The sequence below is a fragment of the Theropithecus gelada genome, chromosome 10 (assembly GCF_003255815.1).
Source record: "Theropithecus gelada isolate Dixy chromosome 10, Tgel_1.0, whole genome shotgun sequence".
Classification (NCBI taxonomy): domain Eukaryota; kingdom Metazoa; phylum Chordata; class Mammalia; order Primates; family Cercopithecidae; genus Theropithecus; species Theropithecus gelada.
This window is the reverse complement of record NC_037678.1, coordinates 8773632-8799736: the sequence shown is the minus strand read 5'-3', so window position 1 is coordinate 8799736 and position 26105 is coordinate 8773632. Positions and strand designations below refer to the sequence as shown.

At 46.4% G+C, this 26105-nt stretch overlaps 1 protein-coding gene across 1 annotated transcript in view; it reads left to right on the top strand.

Annotated features, from left to right (window-relative positions):
- Positions 1-26105, top strand: part of MEI1 (meiotic double-stranded break formation protein 1) — a 93391-nt gene that overhangs the window by 31732 nt on the left and 35554 nt on the right. Inside the window, exons 12-19 of the mRNA XM_025399227.1 lie at positions 7871-7985; positions 9120-9211; positions 10030-10171; positions 12572-12683; positions 17404-17464; positions 19872-19969; positions 22067-22235; positions 25012-25159. Coding sequence (XP_025255012.1) covers positions 7871-7985; positions 9120-9211; positions 10030-10171; positions 12572-12683; positions 17404-17464; positions 19872-19969; positions 22067-22235; positions 25012-25159 — 937 coding nt within the window. The remainder of the gene's footprint in view (positions 1-7870; positions 7986-9119; positions 9212-10029; positions 10172-12571; positions 12684-17403; positions 17465-19871; positions 19970-22066; positions 22236-25011; positions 25160-26105) is intronic.

Below are 26105 nucleotides of genomic sequence, written 5' to 3'. Positions count from 1 at the left end.
CAACAAAAGAAACCCGGTCAGGCACAGTGGCATATCCCTGTAATCCCAACACTTTGAGAAGTCAAGGCAGGCAGATCACTGGAGTCAGGAGTTCAAGACCAGCTTGGCCAATGTGGTAAAATCCCTTCTCTACAAAAACTTAGCTGGGCATGTTGGCACATGCCTATAGTCCCAGCTACTCAGGAGGCTGAGGCACGAGAATTGCTGTGGAGGTTGTAGTAAGCCAAGATTGCGCCACTGCACTCTGGCCTGGGTGACAGAGCAAGGCTCTGTCTCACAAGGAAAAAAAAAAAAAAAAAAGAACACCCAAACAGTATAATGACTATTTATATGGCATTTGCATTGTATTAGGTATTATATGTAATCTAGAGATGATTTAAAGTATACTGGAGGACCGGGTGTGGTGGCTTATGCCTACAATCCCAGTACATCGGGAGGCCGAAGTGGGTGGATCACCTGAAGTCGGGAGTTTGAGACCAGCCTGGCCAACATGTAGTAGAAACCCCGTCTCTACTAAAAATATAAAAAATTAGCCGGACGTGGTGTCACACACCTGTAATCCCAGCTACTCAGGAGGCTGAGCTAGGACAGTTGCTTGAACCTGGGAGGTGGAGGTTGCAGTGAGTGGACATCGCACCATTATACTCCAGCCTGGGCAACAGAGTGAAATTTCGTCTCAAAAAATAAAATAAAATAAATAAAGTATGCTGGAGGATGTGCATATGTTATATGCAAATACTATACCATTTTATATAAGGAGCTTGAGCATCCTGGTTTTGGCATCTTCAGAGGTCCTAGAACCAATTCCCCACAGATACTGAGGGACAACTATGCAATGTCAATGCAACGTAGACGGGGCATGGTGGCTCACACCTGTAATCCCAGCACTTTGGGAGGCTGAGGCGGGCCAATCACCTGAAATCAGGAGTTTAAGACCAGCCTGGCCAACATGGTGAAACCCTGTCTCTACTAAAAATACAAAAATTAGGTGGGCATGATGGCACATGCCTGTAATCCCAGTTACTCAGGAGGCCGAGGAAGGAGAATTGTCTGAGCCCGGGATGCGGAGGTTTCTGTGATCTGAGATCTTGCCACTGCACTCCAGATTGGGGCCACAGAGTGAGATTCCATCTCAAAAAACAAACAAACAAACAAATTAATGCAATGTAAATAGTTGTCATGCTGTATTTTAAAATTTTTTTGAGACTGAGTTTTGCTGTTGTCCAGGCTGGAGTGCAGTGGCTTGATTTTGGCACACTGCAACTGCCACCTCCCAGGCTCAAGCAAGTCTCCTGCCTCAGCCTCCCAAGTAGCTGGGACTACAGGTGCATGCCACCGTGCCCAGCTAATTTTGTATTTTTGTAGAGACGAGGTTTTGCCACGTTGGCCAGGCTGGTCTCGAACTACTGACCTCAGGTGATCCACCTGTGTCGGCCTCCCAAACTGTTGGGATTACAAGCATGATCCACCGTGCCTGGCTTACATTTTATATATTTTTTTTATTGTTGTATCGGTTTTTTTTTTTTTTGAGACAGAGTCTCGCTCTGTTGCCCAGGCTGGGGTGCAGTGGCTCAATCTTGGCTCACTACAACCTCTGCCTTCTGAGTTCATGCCATTCTCCTGCCTCAGCCTCTCGAGTAGCTGGGACTACAGGTGTTTGCTACCACGCCTGGCTAATTCTTTTGTATTTTTAGTAGAGACGGAGTTTCACTGTGTTAGCCAGGATGGTCTCGATCTCCTGACCTCGTGATCTGCCCACCTCAGCCTCCTAAAGTGCTGGTTTTTGTTTTTTGTTTTTTTGAGACAGTTTTGCTCTTGTTGCCCAGGCTGGAGTGCAATGGCATAATCTCGGCTCACCACAACCTCTGTCTCCTGGGTTCAAGTGATTCTCTCCTGCTGCAGCCTCCTGAATAGCTGGGATTACAGGCATGCGCCACCACACCTGGCTAATTTTGTATTTTTAGTAGAGATAGGGTTTCTCCATGTTGGTCTGGCTGATCTTGAACTGCTGACCTCGGGTGATCTGCCCATCTTGGCCTCCCAAAGTGATGGGATTACAGGCGTGAGCCACTGTGCCCAGCCATATTGTTATTTTTTATAAGTTTTAAAAAATATTTTTGGGCCGGGCGCGGTGGCTCAAGCCTGTAATCCCAGCACTTTGGGAGGCCGAGGCGGGTGGATCACGAGGTCAGGAGATCGAGACCATCCTGGCTAACATGGTGAAACCCCGTCTCTACTAAAAATACAAAAAACTAGCCGGGCGTGGTGGCGGGCGCCTGTAGTCCCAGCTACTCGGAGGCTGAGGCAGGAGAATGGCCTGAACCTGGGAGGCGGAGCTTGCAGTGAGCCGAGATCGCGCCACTGCACTCCAGCCTGGGTGACACAGCGCGAGACTCCGTCTCAAAAAAAAAAAAAAAAAAANACAGAGCGAGACTCCATCTCAAAATAAATAAATAAATAAATAAATAAAATAAAATAAAATAAGCTGGGTGTGGTGGCATGCACCTGTAGTCCCAACTACTCTGGAGGTAAGGCAGGAGGATCGCTTGAGCCCGGGAGTTTGAAGTTACAGTGAGCTATGATCATGCCACTGCTCTCCAGCCTGGGTGACAGAGTGAGATCCTCTCTTGAAAATAAATAAATAAATTATACAGGATTTATCATGAAAAGGAATAGGCTGGGCATGGTAGATCACGCCTGTAATTCCAGCACTTTGGGAGGCCGAGGCAGGTGCATCACCTGAGGTCAGGAGTTCAAGACCAGCCTGGCCAACATGGTGAAACTTTGTCTCTACTAAAAATACAAAAAAATTAGCTGGGTGTGCTGGCGGGTGCCTATAATCCCCATCTTAAATTTAAGACGTTATTCGTTGACTTGCCAGTAAGAAAGATCAAGATTTAGTTAGCTCACATTTTTTGTCTTCTCTACATGTCCTTGGCATTTTTGCTATTTAATATTTTGTTTTTTAACCTTTAAATAATGTACCTAAAACTGGTATTTCTTGTTCCCTCAACTTGAAGCAGTGTCTCCTGAGTTCCTATGTGGTTAACAGCACCCCAATTCTTCTTCTTTTCCCCTATCTTCCCTACTTCTATTTCTCAAGGCCAGTCAGCTGTACCTTTAATTTTACATTGTGAAAGTTGTTAATATTTATAGTCTCTTCTGTAACTATATTTAAATCTTTGTAATTTGACTCTAGGTTGGTTCTAAAAATTGAAACAAAAAATAGCATTTACATGACAGTGACTTCAGTCTGTTTCCTTTCCTCCTTTGTCCTTCCCTGAATTTGAATCTCTAAATTTAGGGCATGAATTCCAGAGTGGGTGGGATGAGTAAACCAACAAGGTAACAAAAGCGTAAGTAAGAGCAGTGTCAATCAGAGGCACCTATGCTGAGCTGGAAGTCTCCCAGCAGGACATTGCTAGAGGGGACCTGTAGTTTTGGGCAGGAGGTGGTATTTCAGTTGTGCTATGAAGGGTGAGAGTTAGATTTGTTAGGATTAGCGAAACATGGGTTGGAGACTTTAGGGTGTAGTAGCCAGTTGATCAGCAGGTTACATGAAGTGAGTGTTTCCTGGAGAAGCAGGAAAGCTGTTGGGTTAGAATTATGGAGAGAGATGGATAGGGGGCAGGTTATTAAGCCTTGGATTATTTTACTTTTTTTTTTTTTTTTTTTTGAGGTAGATCCTCGCTCTGTTGCTCAGGCTGGAGTGCAGTGGCTCGATCTCGGTCCACTGCAACCTCCGCCTCCTAGGTTCAAGCGATTCTCCTGCCTTAGCCTCCCGAGTAGCTGGGACTACAGGTGCCTGCCACCACACCTGGATACTTTTTGTATTTTTTTTTTTTGGAGATGGAGTCTCGCTCTGTCACCCAGGCTGGAGTGCAGTGGCTGGATCTCAGCTCACTGCAAGCTCCGTCTCCCGGGTTTACGCCATTCTCCTGCCTCAGCCTCCCGAGTAGCTGGGACTACAGGCGCCCGCCACCTCGCCCGGCTAGTTTTTATAATTTTTAGTAGAGACGGGGTTTCACCGTGTTAGCCAGGATGGTCTCGATCTCCTGACCTCGTGATCTGCCCGTCTCGGCCTCCCAAAGTGCTAGGATTACAGGCTTGAGCCGCCGCGCCCAGCCACTTTTTGTATTTTTAGTAGAGACGGAGTTTCACCATATTGGCCAGGCTGATGTTGAACTCCTGACCTTGTGATCTGCCCGCCTCAGTCTCCCAAAGTGCTGGGATTATAGGCTTGAGCCACCGCGCCTGGCCAAGGATGATTTTACTTTTGACTTTAACTTCCCAGAATGTTTACTGATGTGGTCCCTCTGAGGTGGGGTGGTTCAGAGGGTCTTTTTTTTGTTTGTTTGTTTTTTTGTTTTTGAGACGGAGTCTCGCTCTGTCGCCCAGGCTGGAGTGCAGTGGCCGGATCTCAGCTCACTGCAAGCTCCGCCTCCCGGGTTCACGCCATTCTCCTGCCTCAGCCTCCGGAGTAGCTGGGACTACAGGCGCCCGCCACCTCGCCCGGCTAGTTTTTTTTTTTGTATTTTTTAGTAGAGACGGGGTTTCACCGTGTTAGCCAGGATGGTCTCGATCTCCTGACCTCGTGATCCACCCGTCTTGGCCTCCCAAAGTGCTGGGATTACAGGCTTGAGCCACCGCGCCCGGGCTCAGAGGGTCTTTGGAAAGCACAACTAGACGGAAGAATGAAGAGTGAGAGCTGCTAAAAAGAATTTAAGGTACAGTGGCTCACACCTGTAATCCCAGCACTTTGGGAGGCTGAGGCGGGAGGATTGCTTCAGCTCAGGAGTTTGAGACTAGCCTGGATAACCTGAGGAAATGCTGTCTCTGCAAAAATTATCCAAGTGTGGTGGTGTATGCCTGTAGTCCCGGCTACTTGAGAGGCTGAGGTAGGAAGATTGCTTGAGCCCAGGAAGTTGAGACTGCTATGAGCTGTGTTTGTGCCACTGCACTCCAGCCTGGGCAACAGAGCGAGACACTGTCTCAAAACAAAACAAAACAAAAAAACCCCAAGAATTTAAAGATGGCGGAACTAGGGCTTGATGATCGTGTAATATCATCAAACTTGGAGCTCCCAGAGATGAAGAAGGAAAGGGGAAATCAAGCCTTAACCATATGCAATTGACTGAGAACCTGCTAGAAGGCCCAACAGATTGCTCTTAGTGCTCAACAAAGGCCCAGGGATGAGGATTAATAGGTTTTATTTCCTAGCTACTGTACTGGGTTAAATAGTGTCCCCCCAATATTGGTATCTGCCAAGAACCTGTGAATATTTGGGAAATAGGGCCTTTGTACATTGAATCTGGTTAAGATAAGGTCATACAGCTCAGGCTGTAAATCCAGTGACTTGTCTCTATGTAAGGAGAGGGCTGTTTGAACATACAGTGACATATGGACATGCACAGAGGGAAGGTGGCCATGTGAAGGCAGGCAGAAATTAGAGTGATGCAGCTGCAAGCCAATGAATGCCAAGGATTGTGGCCACCACCACAAGCTAAGAGGCAAGGAAGGATTTTTCTCAAGACCCTTTGCAGGTATGTCCAATCTTTTGGCTTCCCTGGGCCACACTGGAAGAATTGTTTTGGCCCACACTTAAAATATGCTGACACTAACGATAGCTGATGAGCTTAAAAAAAAAAAAAAAAAAAAGGCCACACATAAATCTCAATTTTTTTTTTTTTTTTTTGAGACAGAGTCTTGCTCTGTCGCCAGGCTGGAGTGCTGTGTTGTGATCTTGTCTCACTGCAACCTCCAACTCCCTGGTTCAAGCAATTCTCCTGCCTCAGTCTCCCAAGTAGCTGGTATTACAGGCACGCGCCACCATGCCCGGCTAATTTTTGTATTTTTAGTAGAGATGGGGTTTCATCTCACAATGTTTTAAGAAAGTTTACAAATTTGTGTCAGGCTGCGTTCGAAGTTGTCCTGGGCTGCATGCAGCCTGTGGGCTGTGGGTGGGACACGCTTGCTTTAGAGGGGACATGGCCCTGACGGCACCTCGATTTCAGATTTCTAGCCTCCAGAACTGTGAGAGGATAAACTGTTGTTTTAAGCCACCCAGTTTGTGGTAATTTATTATAGCAGCCCTAGGAAACCAATACCTTGTAAAATAGTCATTCATCCATTTGACATCTGTTCTATTAATCATCAACTTATAATGCACCTGTCTCTGTTTAGGTAAAGTGAAAAGATGGAACTGGTCCCTTTCCTCTTGGGAACTCACAATTAAACTAGTCAATGACTCTTAGCTCATCTGAGTCTATAGAATCTGAGAGTTCAAATGGCCCTAAGTGTTACCTGTCTACATTTACCCCATACTCATAATGATTGAATCTCCAAAAGTACTTTTCCAGTCTCTGCATATAATCTTATAGAATGGGGAACTCACTTCTCCCTAGAGATGGTCCCCTGTACTTCTACAGACTTCGACTCAGAAAATTCTCAGACTGATGCCGGGTGCGGTGGCTCACGTCTGTAATCCCAACATTTTGAGGGGCTGAGGCGGGCGGATCATGAGGTCAAGAGATCGAGACCATCCTGGCCAACATGGTAAAACCCCGTTTCTACTAAAAATACAAAAATTATCTGGGTGTGGTGGCGTGCACCTGTAGTCCCAGCTACTTGGGAGGCTGAGGCAGGAGAATCACTTAAACCTGGGAGGCAGAGGTTGCAGTGAGCTGAGATTGCGCCACTGTACCCCAGCCTGGTGACAGAGCGAGACTCCATCTCAAAAAGAAGAAGAAGAAGAAAAAAGTAAGTTCTCACAATGGTTGCAGTGGCTCATGACTGTAATCCCAGCACTTTGAGAAGCTGTGGTGGGTGGATAACTTGAGGTCAGGAGTTTGAAACCAGCCTGGCCAACATGGTGAAACCCCATCTCTACTAAAAATACAAAAATTAGCTGGGTGTGGTGGTATGCGCCTGTAGTCCCAGTTACTCAGGTGACTGAGGCAGAATTGCTTGAAACTGGGAGGTGGAGGTTGCAGGGAGCCAAGATCATACCACTGCAGTCTGGCCTGGGTGACAGAGTGAGACTCCATCTCTGGATCTTAGTAACATTTACCTATTGATCCTGGTTTTCCTCATTGAGTTAACAAAGTTTGATCCCTCTTCCCCAGGAGAGCTTGTTACTTAATGGAAAACAGTGGTTGTTACTCTCTTGATGTACGTTCAATTCTAGGTAGTGCTTCTTTCACCATCAAGCTCTCCTCTGTGAGAAAACTTTGTATCCTTAATAGTAATAATAGACACAGCTGACATTTATAAGGACTTATTATGTATTAAGCATCATGCTAAGTGTTTGGCATACATTATTGAATTTGATCCCCATGATAAGGCTATGAGGAAAGCACTATTAAGCCTCATTTGATAGATGAGGAAATTGATGGTTAGAGAGGTCAAGGACTGTACAAGAAGTTGTGCAGCTAGATAAGCATTGAAGTAAGGATTTTTTTGAGACAAGGTCTTGTTCTGTCACCCAGGCTGGAGTGCAGTGGTGTGATCACGGCTCACTGCAGCTTCTACCTTCTTGGGCTCAGGTGATCCTCCCACCTCTGCCTCTTGAGTAACTGAAACTATAGGTGTGTGCCACCACACTCAGCTAATTTTTTGTAGAGACTGGGTTTCACCATGTTGCCCAGGCTGGTCTCCATCTGCTGGGCTCAAGACATCTATTCATCTCAGTCTCCCAAAGTGCTGGAATTACAGGTGTGAGCCACCATGCCTGGCCTGGAGTAAGGATTTTTATCAGATTAAATTCCATGTTCTGATCCAACCGCACTGCCTCTTGTTGCCTAAGAACCTGGGATTATCTTGGGAATACCCTTGCCTTACCATGAACCTACTTTTGTCTCTCTGGATGCAGGAAGGACCATCAGAGTGCTCCACCTGTGCAGTATCGGGAACTGCAGTCTTTGCTAGAAGCCATGCTAAACCGGTGTGCGGAGTTTTCCCAGACCTTGCTGAACAGGAGGCCCCTGGTCAGTGTACTGCAGCCTGCTGCTTCTGAAGATCATGCTGCAATGTGTTTTTAGAAAGATAATTAGTATATTCCCTTACTTTTGTATGCTATTTCATGGCTTTTTCTCATGCACACATGGCTACTATGAGGCTTAAGGATTATTATTCCCATTTTTACAGATGGGGAAACTAAAGCCACGAGGGTTAAATAATTTTTCTCTAAGGTCTATAACTAGAAAGTACCTAAGCCTAGATACTAAATTCCAGGGTGTTTTTACCCCAGTCTATTACATACATTCTCCGTTTATATCATATAAGCAGATAGAGTAAACATACTCACAAAATTATTTAAGTCTGGATTCACTAGAGTCTTAGAATCTGAACCATATACAATGTGTTGTAGTTGCTGACTTTTAATAGCCTGTAGACTTAAGATATCAGGTAAGACACTGTCAGTGTGAATGTTGATTGTGTCTTTCAGGATTAACTTTGGAAACTAAGCTCTTTACACCTGATGGAGTGGAGATTGTCTTGTGTTTTAGAGCAACTAATAGGGCCATTACAGTCAAGCTAATGCCCACTAGCCTGTGACAGCTTTCTGCATATAATAGACCAATAGCCATTCCTGTGGTTCAGAGAGACTGTTGGTTAAGGTCCCTCCAACACTGCTACCATTTTGTTTTGTTTTTTTTTTTGAGACAGAGTCTCACTCTGTGGCCCCACTCTGGAGTGCAGTGGCACGATCTTGACTCACTGCAACCTCCGCCTCCCGGGTTCCAGCGATTCTCCTGCCTCAGCCTCCCGAGTAGCTGGGATTACAGGCATGCACCACCATACCTGGCTAATTTTTGTATTTTTAGTAGAGACGGAGTTTCACCATGTTAGCCAGAATGGTCTCGATCTCCTGACCTTGTGATCTGCCCGCCTTGGACTCCCAAAGTGCTGGGATTACAAGCGTGAGCCACCACGCCCAGCTTTGCCACGATTTTTTAAAGGAGCTATTTGCAAGGATATAGCCAAGATCTCTTGGAAAGTTAGGTGTACAGGAATGTCAGACTGCAGTGTGAGAAGAAGAGGTCTACAGTCATCCAAGCATAGACTGAGACACAGCATATACTTGATCACTAGGTTCCTGTCTCTCCTTCCCACCTCAGGGCCATGCCTCCAGTAGAGATTCAGAGAAAGCCATTCTTCAAAGGGGAAAGTTCCTCCTGAGCACTCTGGAGGGATTTAGAAGTGCCTGCAGGTGAGGAGCCCTCTGTGGTACGAAGTAATAGCATGGAAGGTAGGTGTGGAAGGGATTCAGACAATGGGTGAAGTTCTAGAGGCAATACTTGATTTCTGATACTCTGCTGTATGGCAAAGAGGATTTTGGCTGGGGTAGGATTTGCGGGGGTGTGGAGGAGGCTTGAGGGCAGGCAGCTAGGGGTAGGACCTTTCTAAAGATTCCTTCCTCATGGAGTTTTGCTACTGTGCCATGAGGTTGTGTCTTATTCACCTTCACTCCCCACCACCCCCCAACTAGCCTAGCACTATAAGTATTCACTGAATGGTTGTTGAATTAATTCAGTTTACATTAACAAATGTTTGTTGTATCTACTGTGTGCCATGCCTGATGCTAGACAGTGGGGCTGGAAAAAAAAGTCAGAATGACTCCTGCCCGCAAGGAGCTCACAGTCTCTTGGGGAAGAGATGCTTTTTTGTATACGTGTGGGATTTGTTAGGTTTTCAAGAACCTGGGGAAGGTATTCCAGATGGAGAGAGCAGCATATTTAAAGGCAAATGAATGGGAAATAGCAAATAGCATAGCATATTCAGGGAAGTACACACAGTGGGGTGGAAGTACACATAGTTGGGGGAGGGGGAGGGAGCAAGAATCTGGAGATGTAGCCAGGGATCAAGTCCTCTCCTCATTGTGGTCTATTGAACTTTCTCCTGATCTGATAATAGAGATACTTTCCCTGGACCCTGAGCACAGGCACTCCCCGCCACCCCCCAGGAGGGTGTTTGTAATCTTTAGGTTGCGTAGGTGGTAGTGGATATACTCACACATTGATTTCTTAGGTTGGCTATAGAATTCCAGAGTGAGCCTTCAGCCCAGGAGAATCCATTCACAGCTCCCAGCGCCAAGAAGGAAGACACCTTGGAGGCCTTCTCAGAATTTCTTCTCAGTGCCTGTGACTCGCTGTGTATCCCTATGGTGATGGTGCGTTCTCCTGAGCCATGGGCAGCATGAAGCTTGGGGCAGAGAGGAATGTGCAGGCGAGCCAGGCTCAGAGGCATAAGGCAGTGACTGCTCAAAGGAACTCTCTGGGGGCCTCAGCAGTGCGATTCTTGCTGCTACCTTTCCTTTGTTCTAAAAATAAAATGTAGTGTTTCGTTATGAAACTAACAGGTTCCTCTTAAGAAAAAATAGAAAGCAGTAATAATAAAATAGTAAGTTGGTAAGTTTATGGAGCAATAAGTGCCTAATATTCACTGCCGGATTTAGTTCTCCCAATGGCCCTAGGAGATGGATGCTATAATTTGCCCTAATTTACAAATAAAGTTGTCATATTTCTTTTTTTTTTTTTTTTTGAGACGGAGTCTCGCTCTGTCACCCAGGCTGGAGTGCAGCGGCTGGATCTAAGCTCACTGCAAGCTCCGCCTCCCGGGTTTACACCATTCTCCTGTCTCAGCCTCCCGAGTAGCTGGGACTACAGGCCCCCGCCACCTAGCCCGGCTAGTTTTTTGTATTTTTAGTAGAGACGGGGTTTCACTGTGTTAGCCAGGATGGTCTCGATCTCCTGACCTTGTGATCCGCCCGTCTCGGCCTCCCAAAGTGCTGGGATTACAGGCTTGAGCCACTGCGCCCGGCCAGGTTGTCATATTTCTATAGTTATAAAGCAAGCCCATAATGGTGCTGAGATTGAACCTATTACTTCAGGTCCCCTAGCTTTTCTTGTGTCTTTAATAATGAGCAGCAGTGAATGTCTGTTATCCAAGTGTTAATAAGGAACATGTATGTGTGTTCTGTAAAATGAGAGATGACCACTCTGAAGAGAGGCTTGATCCTGAAGAGCTTCATTCTGAATTGACCTGAGGTTGAGATGGTGGGAAGAGCAGGGCCAAGAGCTGCTGACTCTGGGTAACCTTGGATGAATCCTCTCCTGCTTGAGGTTTGGGCATCCTGTGAGCCTGTGAGGAGTACCTGTTAGTTAGGAAAGGGCAACTCCTAACCATCTACTGGGAACAGTAGGTGGCAGCAGGGAGGCACTTCTGGCTCTGCACGAGTGAGGTTCTCTTCCTTGAAGAAGCCATTGAGCTGGAGTCTGCAGGAGGTAGTGGTCAGGGACCCTGGACTGTGGCCCTGACTTAACCCACTAACAGTAAGACTTGGGCAACTCATGGCAGTTTACTAACCTGCCCTGCCTTCCTCCTAGATTTTTGAAGTGTTAGAGCTAAATCTAGAAGATCATAGAATTATTGTATTATTCCTTCTTTCTACTTTTCTGTATTTTACACATTTTCTTTAAAGAGCATATATTACTTTTATAATAATAAAAACCAAACTTGCTCTAAAAATGAAAGGAAAGGTGTCAACAAGAACAATGCCTCTGAGGACCCAGCTGTTTACAGAAAGGGAATTGAGACTCAGGGAAGGGAGGAGGTGACTGACTACCCAGGGGCACATTGTGGTGGCTATGTACAGAGCCTGAACTAGAACCTTGTTTTTTTTTTTTCCTAATTCAGAGCTGTGTCTACCACATAAGACTGCCTCATGACTCTTGGAGAATTACCTGAAGGCTGGTCTGAGTGCAATGGTATTTACAACTAATTGATCACAACCAGTTACAGATTTCTTTGTTTCTTCTTCATTCCCCCTGCTTTACTTGAGCAGCCTCAAAAATAATAATAACAGGCCAGGTGCAGTGGCTCATGCCTGTAATTCCAGCACTTTGGGAGGCTGAGGCGGGTGGATCACTTGAAGTCAGGAATTTAAGACCAGCCTGGCCAACATGGCGAAACCCCGTCTCTACTAAAAATACAAAAATTAGCCGGGCGTGGTGGTGCGTGCCTGTAATCCCAGCTGCCCAGGAGCATGAGCAGGCTAATCGCTTGAACCTGAGAGGCAGAGGTTTCAGTGAGCCAAGATCGCACCACTGATCTTCAGCCTGGGTGACAGAGACTCCATCTCAAAAAACAAAAAACAAACAAACAAAAAACAACCCCCCCCCCAAAAAAATAACAAATATGAAGGCAGCTTATTAACTATATTATTATTATTACTATAGTAATAGAAACATGAGAGTCACTCTGCATTATGGTTTAGAAAGCAGTTTTTATGCACCAGACCACATTTGTTTCTGGGAGGGATATCTTGTTATTCCCATTTTAGTCTTTTGGGAACAGAGGCCCAAAGAGATAAAGTATCTAGTGCAATCTATTAGGTGATCCAAGCCTTAGATGTAGGTTTGGACTTTAAGTTCCCTAGCTTTTCTTGTGTCTTTCAAGTGAAAGGAGTTAATCTACTGTTGCTAGATTTGATGAGAGTTTTCTCTGATGCCTTTTCTTCTTCAGAGACTCAATCCTGGTGGGCTATGTTCTCTTTCCTGGTTCTTTGCAGAGACATTTGGAGCAGACCACCCACCCAGCTTTGATGGAAGTTTTCCTCTCAATTCTACACAGCCTCTTTGTCATCGTTCCCCACATGAAGGAGAAGTTTTCCAAGAAGCTTGGTAGGCAGTAGGCAAATGTGGAGGTTGGGAGAGAGGCAAGCACCTTAGGCAGTGCTCAGAGAGTATTCAAAGAGAGCATAAGTTGTGGGTGCACATTTACTAATTCATTCAGAATCTGTATCCTCTGTCCACTGTTGAGTGAAAGGAAGTAACAGGCAGCAATCAAAAGTCATTAAAGGGGCTGGGTGTGGTAGCTCATGCCTGTAATCCCAGTGCTTCAGGAGACCCAGATGGGAGGATCACCTGAGGCTAGGAGTTTGAGACCAGCTTGGACAATACAGTGAGACCCCATCTCTACAAAAAGATTAAAGAAAAATTAGCTGAGAGTTTTTAGTAATGTTAGTGACCAGTTGTTAATAATAACTAACAATTAAGTTCTTACAGTGTGTGAGACATTGTTTTAAGTGCTTTGCATGTATGGACTCATTTAGTCCTCAGAAAAACCCTAGGAATTTTCTATTATGATTATACTCATTCTATTGATAAGCAAACTGAATCTCAGAGAGGTTAAGTAACTTGCCTAAGGTCACACTATAAGTGGTATGCCCAGGATTCAAACCCAGGGAATCTGGCTGTAGAATATGGTTTCTTTTCTTTTCTTTTCTTTTTTCTGAGATGGAGTCTTGCCCTGTTGCCCAGGCTGGAGTGCAGTGGCACGAACTCGGCTTACTGTAAGCTCTGCCTCCTGGGTTCACGCCATTCTCCTATCTCAGCCTCCCGAGTAGCTGGGACTACAGGTGCCTGCCACCATGCCTAGCTAATTTTTTGTATTTTTTAGTAGAGACAGGGTTTCACCGTGTTAGCCAGGATGGTCTCGATCTCCTGACCTCATGATCTGCCTGCCTCGGCCTCCCGAAGTGTTGGAATTACAGGCGTGAGCCACTGCGCCTGGCCAGAACATGCTTTCTTAATCTCTGAGCTATATTTGACTCTTATCATTATAATGTAATGTTTTTTCTTTTATTCTTGTCACATGGCATGCAACAAATGTTGTGGAACAAGTCTACTGTGGAGAGGCAGCCAGGGCTCAGCCAAGTAGGCCCTTTTTGGCCTTGTGAGGAATTTGGATTTTTTTTCTTATTTATTTATTTATTTTTTTGAGACAGAGTCTCACTCTGTCGCCTAGGCTGGAGTGCAGTGGCATGATCTCAGCTCACTGCAGTCTCCGCCCCGCCTGATTCAAGTGATTCTCCTGCCTCAGCCTCCTAAGTAGCTGGGATTGCAGGCATCTGCCACTGCACCTGGCTAATTTTTGTATTTTTTTTTTTTTAAGTAGAGATGGGATTTCACCATCTTGGCCAGGCTGGTCTTGATCTCTTGACCTCGTGATCCGCCCACCTCGGCCTCCCAAAGTGCTGAGATTAGAGGTGTGAACCACTGTTCCTGGCCTTTTTTTTTTTTTTTTTTTTTTTTTTTGAGACGGAGTTTCGCTCTTGTTGCCCAGACTGGAGTGCAATGGCACAATCTCGGCTCACCACAGCCTCTGCCTCCCGGGTTCAAGTGATTCTCCTGCATCAGCCTCCCGAGTAGCTGAGATTACAGGCATGTGCCACCATGCCCAGCTAATTTCGTATTTTTAGTAGAGATGGGGGTTTCTCCATGTTGGCCGGGCTGGTCTCGATCTCCTAACCTCAGGTGATCCGGCCACCTTGGCCTCCCAAAGTGTTGGCATTACAAACATGAGCCACCACACCTGGCCTGGAATTTGGATTTTATCCTAGGAGTTTTGTTGAGTTTTAAAGAAGTGGAGCAACATTTCAGATTTCTGTTTCAGAAAGATCTTTCTTGGAGCTGTGTGGACTATGAGTTAGAGGGAGGCAGATTGGAGGCATGTATCTCAGCCTCTTGGATTAACTCAGGTTGGTGGTAGGAACTAAGGTAGTGTTGGGGCATGGAATAGTTGGATGTAGGGCTTGAAAGAGAGGCAACAGTGCAGGGTAATGCCTGACTTCTGGCTGCCTTCTATGTGGATGGTGGTGTGTTAACTGAGAGAAGGCTCACTGCAGGAGGATCTGGTTTGGGGAGGCAGTAGAGGATACGGTCAGTTTGGGTCAGGGTGAATGTGAGATGTTCCAATGAAGATGTTAGGTGGGTAATTGACTGTCTGAAGACAAGGGAGAGATCTGGGATTTAGATACAGGTATAGAAATCTTCAGCATCCAGCCTTTCATTCATTCAACAAATATTGGGCACCTACTGCATGCAACATATCATGCTACAGCTGGAGATTTAGCAGTGAACAAAACAGACCCCTGTCCTTGTGAGGCTGACTCCTCAGTGGGGATCAGGTGAGATTCTTCAAAGTTGAGTGTGTAAAATGAAATGATGAAAGAAGTCAAGACAAAATTAAGAGAGAAGCATTTAATGGTCAGGAGGAGGAGAGTACGAGCATTTGGAGAGGGAGGAAGGAAACCAGAAGGGTATGACATTAAGGAAGCCAAATGAAGAGAGTTTTGTGGATTGGGGAGTAGTCAGGAGTGTGAAATGCATCCCAGAGGTCAAGTAAGATGAAGTTTAAAAATGTCCATTGAACTTGGCTTCATGGCAGCTTTTGGCCACATTGGCCAGAGCAGTTTCTGTGGAGTGGTTGGAATGGAAGACAGACCAGAGTGAGTTAAAGAATGAGTGCAAGATGAGGCAGTAGAGACAGGATACACAACTCTTTTGACAAGTTTCATGTGAGGGGAAGGTGAGAAACAGGGGTATGAGTAGAGGGGAACATGGAATTAGGAAGGATTTTTCTACCCCCTAGGATTGGAAACACATCTGATTAGCTGCTCATAGGAAGAAGCAGTAGAGAGACTGTGGTTGTTAGCCCATATGAGTTGGAATTCTTCTCACCTCTCTTAACTTGTGTATTGAGATTGCATAAATTAATTTTCTTATCTCCAGTGTCCTTAGCTAGAACATGGTGATAATAGTGAGAATTAAACGAGATGATTATATAGATTTCCTGAAGACTGCATCCCTCAGCCATTGTGATAACTGATACACACTTCTTCCCTTCCTTCTAACATTCTTCCTGCCTGCCATACTTCAGGACCCAAGAGGTAGTCTTGGGGCACTGGATGAGAGGCAAGTGTAGATCTCTTGGGGGCAGTGGTGGGGAATAGGGGATGTAGAAAAAGGCTGTGAGATCTATAGGGAGATCTGTGCAGCACAAAGCCAGGTAGCACAGGATTAGAGGCTCAACCTGCAAGAGGGAGGAGGGAAGCAGGCACTGCCAGCCAGGAATGGTATGGAGACCTGGAGTAGGAGGGTGGAGAAACTCTGGATCCCTGAGAGATTGGGCCAAGAGGAGCGCATCTGGAAGGGAAGCTTGGTGCCCCTTCCCTGGGGAAGTCATGGGTTAAATTGTTGCCCCAGAGAGTTGCTGTGAAACCCTGAGGGATTCCCTATCAGCTGCTTTAGCCCCAGGATAAAATACAGATTATTCCCAACTCAGGGGCTGGTGAAATGGGAGCTTCTGAGTCTTCTTTATCTAGGATTCTGCTTTACAGTGGCCCAGGGAAGGCAGAACAGAGTTTAGTATTGGCTGAAAGCCTTCCTGGGGAGACTGGGAGGAGCCAGAAGCACAAGGGCCTGGGCCAGGGTCAACAGCTAAGGCAGAAACTGCTGGCCAGGCCACAGTGGCTCACGCCTGTAATCCCAGCACTTTGGGAGGCCGAGGTGGGCGGATCACCTGAGGTCCGGAGTTCAATACCAACCTGACCAACATGTAGAAACCCTGTCTTTACTAAAAATACAAAATTAGCTGGGCATGGTGGCACATGCCTGTAATCCCAGCTACTCAGGAGGCTGAGGCAGGAGAATTGCTTGAACCTGGGAGATGGAGGTTGCAGTGAGCCAAGATCGTGCCATTGCACTCTAGCCTGGGCAATAAGAGTGAAACTCCATCTTAAAAAAAAAAAAAAAAAAAAAAGGCTGGGCGCAGTGGCTCGCACCTGTAATCCAGCACTTTGGGAGGCCGAGGTGGGCGGATCATGAGGTCAAGAGATTGAGACCATCCTGGCCAACATGGTGAAACCCCGTCTCTACTAAAAATACTAAGCTGGGTGTGGTGGTGCACACCTGTAGTCCCAGTTACTTGGGAGGCTGAGGCAGGATAATCGCTTGAACCCGGGAGGCGGAGGTTGTAGTGAGCCGATATCATGCCACTGCACTCCAGCCTGGCGACAAAGTGAGACTCCGTCTCAAAAAAAAAAAAAAAAAGGAAAGATAATGTTATCGGACCCCTGTTCTGAGAACCAATTGCTTTCAACAGACAGTTTAGAGATGAGAATAAAATAGTAACTACTCCTGTTCTTTCTGCATCTGAAACTGGATTGTTTTCTATGAAACTGGAAGAAGGGATAGAAGGAGCAGATGTGCCCTTCCTAGGTCCTTGTCAAATGTCCCAAATTGTAATGGAGGATCATTCAGAATGGAAGAAAATGAGCACTTATTGCAGCACTTACTTTGAGTCAAGTACTTGTTAGATGTTCTCCATGCATTTATCTTACTTAGCTTTACAGCAGCCTGTGAGGTACAAATATCAAAACTGAGTCTCAGAGAAGTTAAAAAACCTTTCCAGAGTGAAACTGCCAGATAGAGATGGAGCACATTTTGAACCAGGTCTGTGTAACTCTAAAACCAGAGCTTTTAGATACCACCCAGGCTTGGGACTCTCTGTGACAAGTCTGGTTTAAACTGCTTCTGCTTTATTCCCACTTCTCCGAAGCTGCCTCATCCTTCATACGACTGACCCTGGAGCTGAAGGCCAGGTTTTGCAGTGGTCTGAGGTATGTGTGGTCCCAGGCAATATTGAGTGGCCAAGGGGCCAATGCCCTTCTTGACGGGACAAGTGGGAATTGTTGGCTGGTGTGTTTTAGTCATGAGCTCATGGTGGTGTTGACATAGTGTCTGCCTTGCTCAGCATCTGGTGCAATAAGCTGAACATGCTTCTGTAGGTTGTATTGAATCTTGCCTGGTAAGGATCTTATGCCTGGTGATACTTGGATGGGTACCTGTCACATCAAAACTGGGAGAGGCCTGGCACAGTGGCTCATGGCTGTAATCCCAGCACTTTGGGAGGCCAAGATGGGAGGATTGCTTGAAGACAGCAGTTCAAGATCAACTTAAGCAGCATAGCAAGACCCTAGTCTCTATAAATATATATATATATTTTTGAGATGGAGTCTTGCTGTGTCACCCAGGCTGGAGTACAGTGGTACAATCTTGGCTCACTGCAACAACCACCTCCTGGGTTCAAGCAATTCTCCTGCCTCAGAACCTCAGTAGCTGGGATTATAGGTGCCTGCCACCACATCTGGCTAATTTTTGTATTTTTAGTAGAAATGGGGTTTCACCATGTTGGCCAGACTGGTCTCGAACTCCTGACCTCAGGTGATCCGCCCGCCTTGGCCTCCCAAAGTGCTGGGATTACAGGTTTGAGCCACCATGGCTGGCCACAAAAGTTTTTTTTTTTTTTTTTTTTTTTTAGCCAGACCTGGTGGTACACACCTCTAGTCTCAGATACTCAGGAGGCTGAGGCGAGAGGATCCTTGAGCCTAGGAGGTCAAAGCGGCAGTGAGACCTTGTCTCTCTCTGTCCAAAATGCCCCCCAAAACTGGAAGGGCTTTCAGAGATCATTTGTTTAACCTCTCATTTAAATGAGGAAACTGGACGGATTGAGCAGGAAACTCCGGCTGAGGCAGAAGATTGGCTTGAACCCGGGAGGTGGAGGTTGCAGTGAGCTTCTCGAGATAGCACCACTGCACTCCAGCCTGGGTGACAGAGTGAGATTCCATCTTAAAAAAAAAAAAAAAAGCTGCAGTGAGCTATGATCTCACCCCACTCTAGCCGGAGCGACAGAGTGAGACCACTGAGGAAATTGAGGACCTCAAAGGGGAAAGGATGCAGTGCCTGTCATGTTCTAGTTTCTACCAGCTCTCCAATTCTAGAGGAGAAACTCTCTTGTTAAAGTAGAGGTTGCTGCCTCAGTCTCTGTCTTGTTAGATTTCTAGAGCAGCCTCTGTACCTTCTCATTTATGATTTGCCCCCTGTTTCTGTATTTACTAAGAAGATTAATTTGTTACTTCCCCCAGCCTACAAGCTGGCTACAATGCAGTGCCCAGCTTTCCTTCCATAATACTGAATACACCATCCAACATTTAGGAGAGAATACAAGGACCCACCTGCATTGAAAGTCAAAATTTTGGAAGTACTCCTTGACTGCCCATGTGGGGTTCAGCTGCTGCTGCTTTTTCTAGTACTTCCTCAGCCCTTTTCTGGCCTAGGGGCACTTTTTTATTTGTATGTTTTATTAAATTGGAGCTTATAGCCCCCACTTCATATTTTTTCAGTAAATTTTTAGTGAGTGCCTATATGGGCCAGGTGTCCAAGTTACAGCTGAAGCAGCAGGTTCCATATTTACTTTTTTTTTTTTTTTTTAAAGACAGAGCCTTGCTCTTGTCACCCAGGCTGGAGTGCAATGGCACGATTTCGGCTCACTGCAACCTCTGCTTTCTGGGTTCAAGCAATTCTCCTGCCTCAGCATCCCAAGTAGCTGGAATTCCAGGTACCTGCCACCACGCCTAGCAAATTTTTGTATTATTATATTTGAGACCGAGTCTCCCTCTGTCGCCCAGGCTAGAGTGCAATGGCACTATCTCGGCTCACTGCAACCTCTGCCTTCTGAGTTCAAGCGATTCTCCTGCCTCAGCCTTCTGAGTAGCTGGGTTTACAGGCGTGCGCCACCACGCCTGGCTAATTTTGTATTTTTAGTAGAGACAGGGTTTCACCACGTTGGTCAGGCTGGTCTGGAACTCCTGACCTCGTGATCTGCCTGCCTCAGCCTCCAAAGTGCTGGGATTACAGGCTTGAGCCACTGTGCCTGGCCAAATTTTTGTGTTTTTAGTAGAGATGGGGTTTCACCATTTTGGCCAGGCTGGTCTCAAACTCCTGACCTTAGGTGATCCACCCACCTTGGCTTCCCAAAGTTCTAGAATTACAGGCATAAGCCACTGTGCCCAGCCCCATATTTACTTTTCATAGCCACCTTAGGACGTCTTCTGCCATGGCCATGGCTAGAATTTCACTAGCCTCTGGCACAAAGCAGTGGTGCCCAGGCATATGGCAGGGATAATGCTCTCCCAGTCAAAGTAGCAATGTCTTCTCTTCTGTTCTTTCTTCTTCTCCCTCTCTAAGTCACTCAGCCCTAAACCAGGTGTGTTCCAATTTCCTCTACTATATGTGCCTCAACCTTCTCTCAGCTCCAGAGAAGACAGGACCACCTTCTGAAGAAGGTAAGATGCTACAATTTGACCACTCATGTGGCCTGTGCTGGTCTTTAGAGTCTGGGTGCCTTGCTGATTGACTAGATAGTGAGTTAGTACAGGCATGAGATTTCTTTGCTTGAGGCTGTCCAGAGGAATCGGAGTGATACTATTATAGGTTGATTCCTAGGGATGTGAAATAATAGAACTGTAAAATGATGGAACCCAAGGCTCCTGGCACCTTAGAGTTGAGAAGGATCCTCATGTCCATCAAGTCCAGTTCCTTCTTCCTGACAGTCGCCTCTGCAGCATCCCCACACCAGGCCTCAGGAGTCCAGTGTTCACTATAGCATGAATAGTGTGTTCTGTTTCTTCATTCATTCAAGTAGTGTTTCTTTCCTTCCTCCCTCCCTCGCTCGCTCCCTCCCTCCCTTCCTCCCTCCCTCCCTTCCTTCCTGTCTTGGTCTCCCAAAGTGCTGGGATTACCGGCTTGAGCCACCATGCCTGTTCTTCTTTCCTATTCTTTTGGTATTAAAATATTCCTTCTTTTATGAAACCGTTTTCATAAGAAATCTAGAAATCTCTGCCCTCAGGATAAAGTCCCACTTCTTTAAGTGGCATTTGCTTAAAGGTCTTTCACAGTCCAGCTACAGATTACATCACATAGTTCCCCAGCTGCTGACACCCCACATCTATTCACTGACTGTCCAGTCACACTGAATGGAAACATGGCATGTCTTCTCATGCCTTCGGGCCTCTGAACACCTCGCTTCCTTTTCTCTTTTCTCCTGTTGCTGCCTCTTTTCTCCTCACCCTCCACAGCTTGTTTGTTTGTTTCTTTCTTTTTCTTTTTTTTTTTTGAGATGGAGTCTCGCTCTGTCACCCAGGCTGGAGTGCAGTTGTGCGATCTTGGCTCACTGCAGGCTCCGCCCCCACCGAGTTCACGCCATTCTCCTGCCTCAGCCTCCCGAGTAGCTGGGACTACAGGGGCCCGCTACCTCGCCTGGCTAATTTTTTGTATTTTTAGTAGAGACGGGGTTTCACTGTGTTAGACAGGATGGTCTCCATCCTGACCTCGTGATCCACCCGCCTTGACCTCCCAAAGCTTTCTTTCTTTTTTCTGAGATGGAGTTTTGCACTTGTCACCCAGGCTGGAGTGCAATGGTGCCATCTCGGCTCACTGCAACCTCTGCCTCCTGGGTTCGTGATTCTCCCACCTCAGCCTCCCAAGTAGCTGGGATTATAGGCACCCGCCATCATGGCCGGCTAATTTTTGTATTTTTGTAGGGACAGGGTTTCACTATGTTGGCCAGGCTGGTCTTGAACTCCTGACCTCAGGTGATCTGCCCTTCTCAGCCTCCCAAAATGCTGGGATTATAGGTGTGAGCCACGGCACCCAGCCCACAGTTTCTTCCTCTTTGATCTTGCCTTCCCCATGCCAGGCGATCTGAGTCACTCCCTCCTCAATATGGTGCTGACCACATGTCCTGCAAGTGCCTGTCTCATTATATGTCTCTTCCCATCAGCTGCCAGTTCTTGGAGGTAGGGCCTGGATCTCACAGTCTGTCCTAAGAGTAGTAGCCACTCAATGAACATATGTCAAATGAATGAAAGAATGAATGTTTTTGGGAGGTGGAGGTGGGTGGATCACCTGAGGTCAGGGATTCGAGACCAGCCTGGCCAACATGGTGAAACCCCATCTCTACTAAAAATACAAAAAATTAGCTGGGCATGGTGGTGGGTGCCTGTAATCCCAGCTACTTGGGAGGTTGAGGCAGGAGAATTGCTTGAACCCAGAAGGGGGAGGTTGCAGTGAGCCGAGATCGTGCCATTGCACTCCAGCATGGGCAACAGAGTGAGACTCTGTCAAAAGAAAAAAGGAAATAAAAAAGAATGAATGTTAATTTTTGAGACATATCCATGTCCTTCCTCTTGTTAACTTTAGTCTTTCCTGGTAGGCTGAACCTTGCTCAAAGGAAGAGGAGCCTCTGATTTCCTTATTTCCTTCTATACTGCATTTACCCTTGCTGCCCTGTGCAGTACTCTGCATGTAGTAGGTACTAATGTGCTGATTACCTGTTCTCCTATGTTCTCTGTGTGGCTTTCCTCTACTTGTTCCCTCCCTAGAACTCTCTGCAGTGTCTGAGCTCCTACAGCACGGGCTGCCCCAGATAAGCAGCAGGAGCCCTGAAAGCCTTGCCTTCCTGTCTGATTGCCAGTACATGGAGGGAGCTGCTCGCCAGAGACAGTACTGCATCCTGCTACTCTTCTACTTGGCCTACATCCACGAGGACAGGTCAGTGCACAAAAGTGATGGCTGGTGGTGGGTCTTGGGACCTTCATCAGCAGTTCAGTTCAGTATTCACAGAGGCATCCCTCCAAGCCTGATGCTGGGCACTGGGGACACAGGGATAAGTAAGAAATGGGTTGTGTCCCTGAGAGGCTCGTATCTTGGAAGGGGGTTAGAACAGGTGGGTAGACACTGTGCTGAGAGACAGAGGCCTGGAAAGCCAATGAGTATTCCTTGCTATCCTTGAGGGTGGTGTTTGTGCACAGAAGAAAAACTTCAGTTTACTTTGGTTTTAATCATTACTATCCAATTTATTACATTTTAAAAATCATGGCTGGGCATGGTGGCTCACGCCTGTAACCCCAGTGCTTTGGGAGGCCAAGGTGGGCCAATCACTTGAGGTCAGGAGTTCGAGACCAGCCTGGCCATCACGGCGAAACCCTGTCTCCACAAAACATACAAAAATTAGCTGGTCGTAGTGGTCCACACCTACAATCCCAGCTACTCCGGAGGCTGAGACAGGAGAATTGCTTGAACCCAGGAGGCAGAGGTTGCAGTGAGCCAAGATCATGCCACTGCACTCCAGCCTGGGTGACAGAGTGAGACTCCATCTCAAAAAGGATATAAAAATAAAAGGACTGTTCTTTCTTAAACTTTAAGAAATAATTTATTGGGCTAGGCGCGGTGGCTGACACCTGTAATCACAGCACTTTGGGAGGCCGAGGCAGGTGGATCACCTGAGGTCAGGAGTTTGAGACCAGCCTGACCAACAAGGTGAAACCCCATCTCTACTAAAAGGGCATCGTGGTGGGTGCCTGTAATCCCAGCTACTTGGGAGGCTGAGGCAGGAGAATTGTTTGAACCCGGGAGGGGGAAGTTGCAGTGAGCCGAGATCGTGCCATTGCACTCCAGCATGGGCAACAGAGTGATACTCTGTCCCAAAAAATAAATAAGTTAATAAATTAATAATAATTTATTGGCCGGGTGCGGTGACTTACACCTGTAATCCCAGCACTTTGGGAGGCCGAGGTAGGTGGATCACCTGAGTTCAGGAGTTCAAGACCAACCTGACCACCATGGTGAAACCCTGTCTCTACTAAAAATACAAAATTAGCCGGACATGGTGGCGACCATCTGTAATCCCAACTATTCAGGAGGCTGAAGCAGGAGAATCACTTGAACTTGGGAGGCAGAGGTTGCAGTGAGCTAATATTTCGCCATTGCTCTCCAGCCTGGGCAACAGAGTGAGACTCAGTCTTAAAAAAAAAAAAAAAAATTATTGAGGTAAAATTTACACAACATAAGCTTGACCATTTTAAAGTGAACAATTCAGTGGTATTTAGTATTAATTTAAAATGTGCAACCACCACCTTCATCTAGTTCTAGAACATTTCCATCACTGCAAAGCTGTCACTTCCATTCCTCCTCCCTCCCCAGCTCCTGGCAACCAACAATCTGTTCTGACTCTTTGGATTTACCTATTCTGAATATTTCATATAGATGGAATCATACAAAGTGTGACTTTTTGTGTCTGGCTTCTTCCACTTAGCATAACATTTTAGAAGTCCATCCAGTGAGCATAATGTTTGTATCGTGTATCAGTACTTCATTCCTTTTATGGCTGAATAATATACCTTTGTATATATACACCATAATTTGCTTTTATTCACCTATTGATGGACATTTGGGCTCTTTCCACCTTTTGGCTGTTGTGAATAGTGCTGTTGTAAACATGTGTGTACATGTATTTGTTTGAGTAGTGTTTTTAATTCTTTTTGGGTATATTCTCAATCCTCTCACCTTGGCCTCCCCAAATGCTACCATTACGGGCATGAGCCACCACACCTGGCCTCCTGTTTGCTGTCTTTTCGCTTTCTTTTCTTTCTTCCTTTCCATTCCTGCCCTGTCCTGTCCTTTCCCCTATTCCCTCCCCTCCTCTCCTCTCCCTCCCTTTTTCCTTACCTTCCCCTTCCCCGTTCCTCTTCCTTTCCTTTCGTATCTTGCTGTCTCACTGAGGCTGAAATGCAGTAGCACAATCATGGCTCACTGCAGCCTCAACCTCCTGGGCTCTAGCAATCCTCCCATCTCAGCCTCCCAAGTAGCTGGCACTATAGGCATGCATCTCCACAAATGGCTAAATTTTTTTTTTTTTTTTTTGTAGAGATGAGGTCTGACTACATTGCCTAGGCTGGTCTCGAACTCCTGGCCTCAAGCAATTCTCCCACCTCAGCCTCCCAGAGTGCTGAGACTCTAGGCATGAGCCATCACACCTGGCCCTTTTCACTTTCTTAGCGGTATCTTTTGAAGCACAAATATTTTTAATTTTGATGACCTCTAATTTATCTATTTTTTCTTTTGTCATTTATGCTTTTGGTGTTATATCTGTTAAATACACCACTGTTTCATGATAAATACAAGAAGAGAGGGGTGGAGTAGCTGCCAAAGCAGGGCCTTCTGAACCCCAGCAGTAGCACCCTTTTCTTTAACAGTGCTGGTCCAGCTGGCAGTTAGCTCACCTCCCAAGTGTGAATGAGGAGTATTTGGCCCCTAACAAGGCATTGTTCTATGCCCTGAGTCTTGCACAAGGCATAGAAAAATGCGATGTATGTATATGGCAATGCTTTGTAAGTATGTATAGCACACTGTTTGTGTAAGATGTCATTAGGCTGTGGGCATGCTGGGGCAGGACAGTGGGCTGAGGAAGGATGTGGCCAGGCAGGATAGAAGAGCCCAGTGGCCTGCCAGCTCTGCCTTTCTCACTCAGGCTTTTCTTGGTTGACAGGTTTGTCTCAGAGGCAGAATTATTTGAGGCTGTGCAAAGCTTCCTCCTGTCTCTGCAGGACCAGGGCGAGCGCCCCCCACTGGTGGTCTTCAAAGCCTCCATCTATCTGCTTGCAATCTGCCAGGACAAAGACAATACACTACGTGAGGTATGGACCACAATGCCTGGACTCCTCCTCCTCCTGTACCTCTTTACATTAGTGTTCCCTGAGAGACCATGATGATGATAGTGTATAGACAAGCACGTGGTAGAGAGAGACAAAGTGGAGGTGTTAGAGAGTGGAGAGGAGTAGGATGCAGACTCATACAGAGCCTGTATAATTTACCTAATTCTTTCAGCAGTCCTGGGAGGAAGAGATTATTATTTGCATTCTACAGATAAGAAAATCAGGACTGAGGCTGGCCACGGTGGCTCATGCCTATAATCCCAGCACTTTGGGAGGCTGAGGTGGGTGGATCACCTGAGGTCAGGAGTGCAATGGTGTGATATCGGCTCACTGCAACCTCCGCCTTCTGGGTTCAAGCGATTCTCCTGCCTCAGCCAGGAGTTCAAGACCAGCCTGGGCAACATAGTAAGACCTTGTCTCTACAAAATACTAAAAATTGAAAAAAAAAACCAAAAAACTCTTTAGTCACCTTTGGAGGATGCTATGCAACAAACTCATGTTTTTGAAAACTGGTAACCAAAGGAAAAGAATCAAGCATTTCACCTATGTTTCCTATGTAATCTAACCCTTCAGAGTAACTGAATAGTTAATGAGGGGAAGTTTCCCCTTCTGTTTTTTTTTTTTTTTTTTTTTTTTTTTTTTTTTTTTTGAGACAGAGTCTCGCTCTGTCACCCAGGCTGGAGTGCAGTGGTGCGATCTCTGCTCACCACAAGCTCCACCTCCTGGGTTCACGCCATTCTCCTGCCTCAGCCTCCTGAGTAGCTGGGACTATATGCGCCCGCCACCATGCCTGGTTAATTTTTTGTATTTTCAGTAGAGACGGGGTTTTATCGTGTTAGCCAGGATGGTCTCCATCTCCTGACCTCGTGATCCACCAGCCTCGGCCTCCCAAAGTGCTGGGATTACAGGCGTGAGCCACCACGCCCAG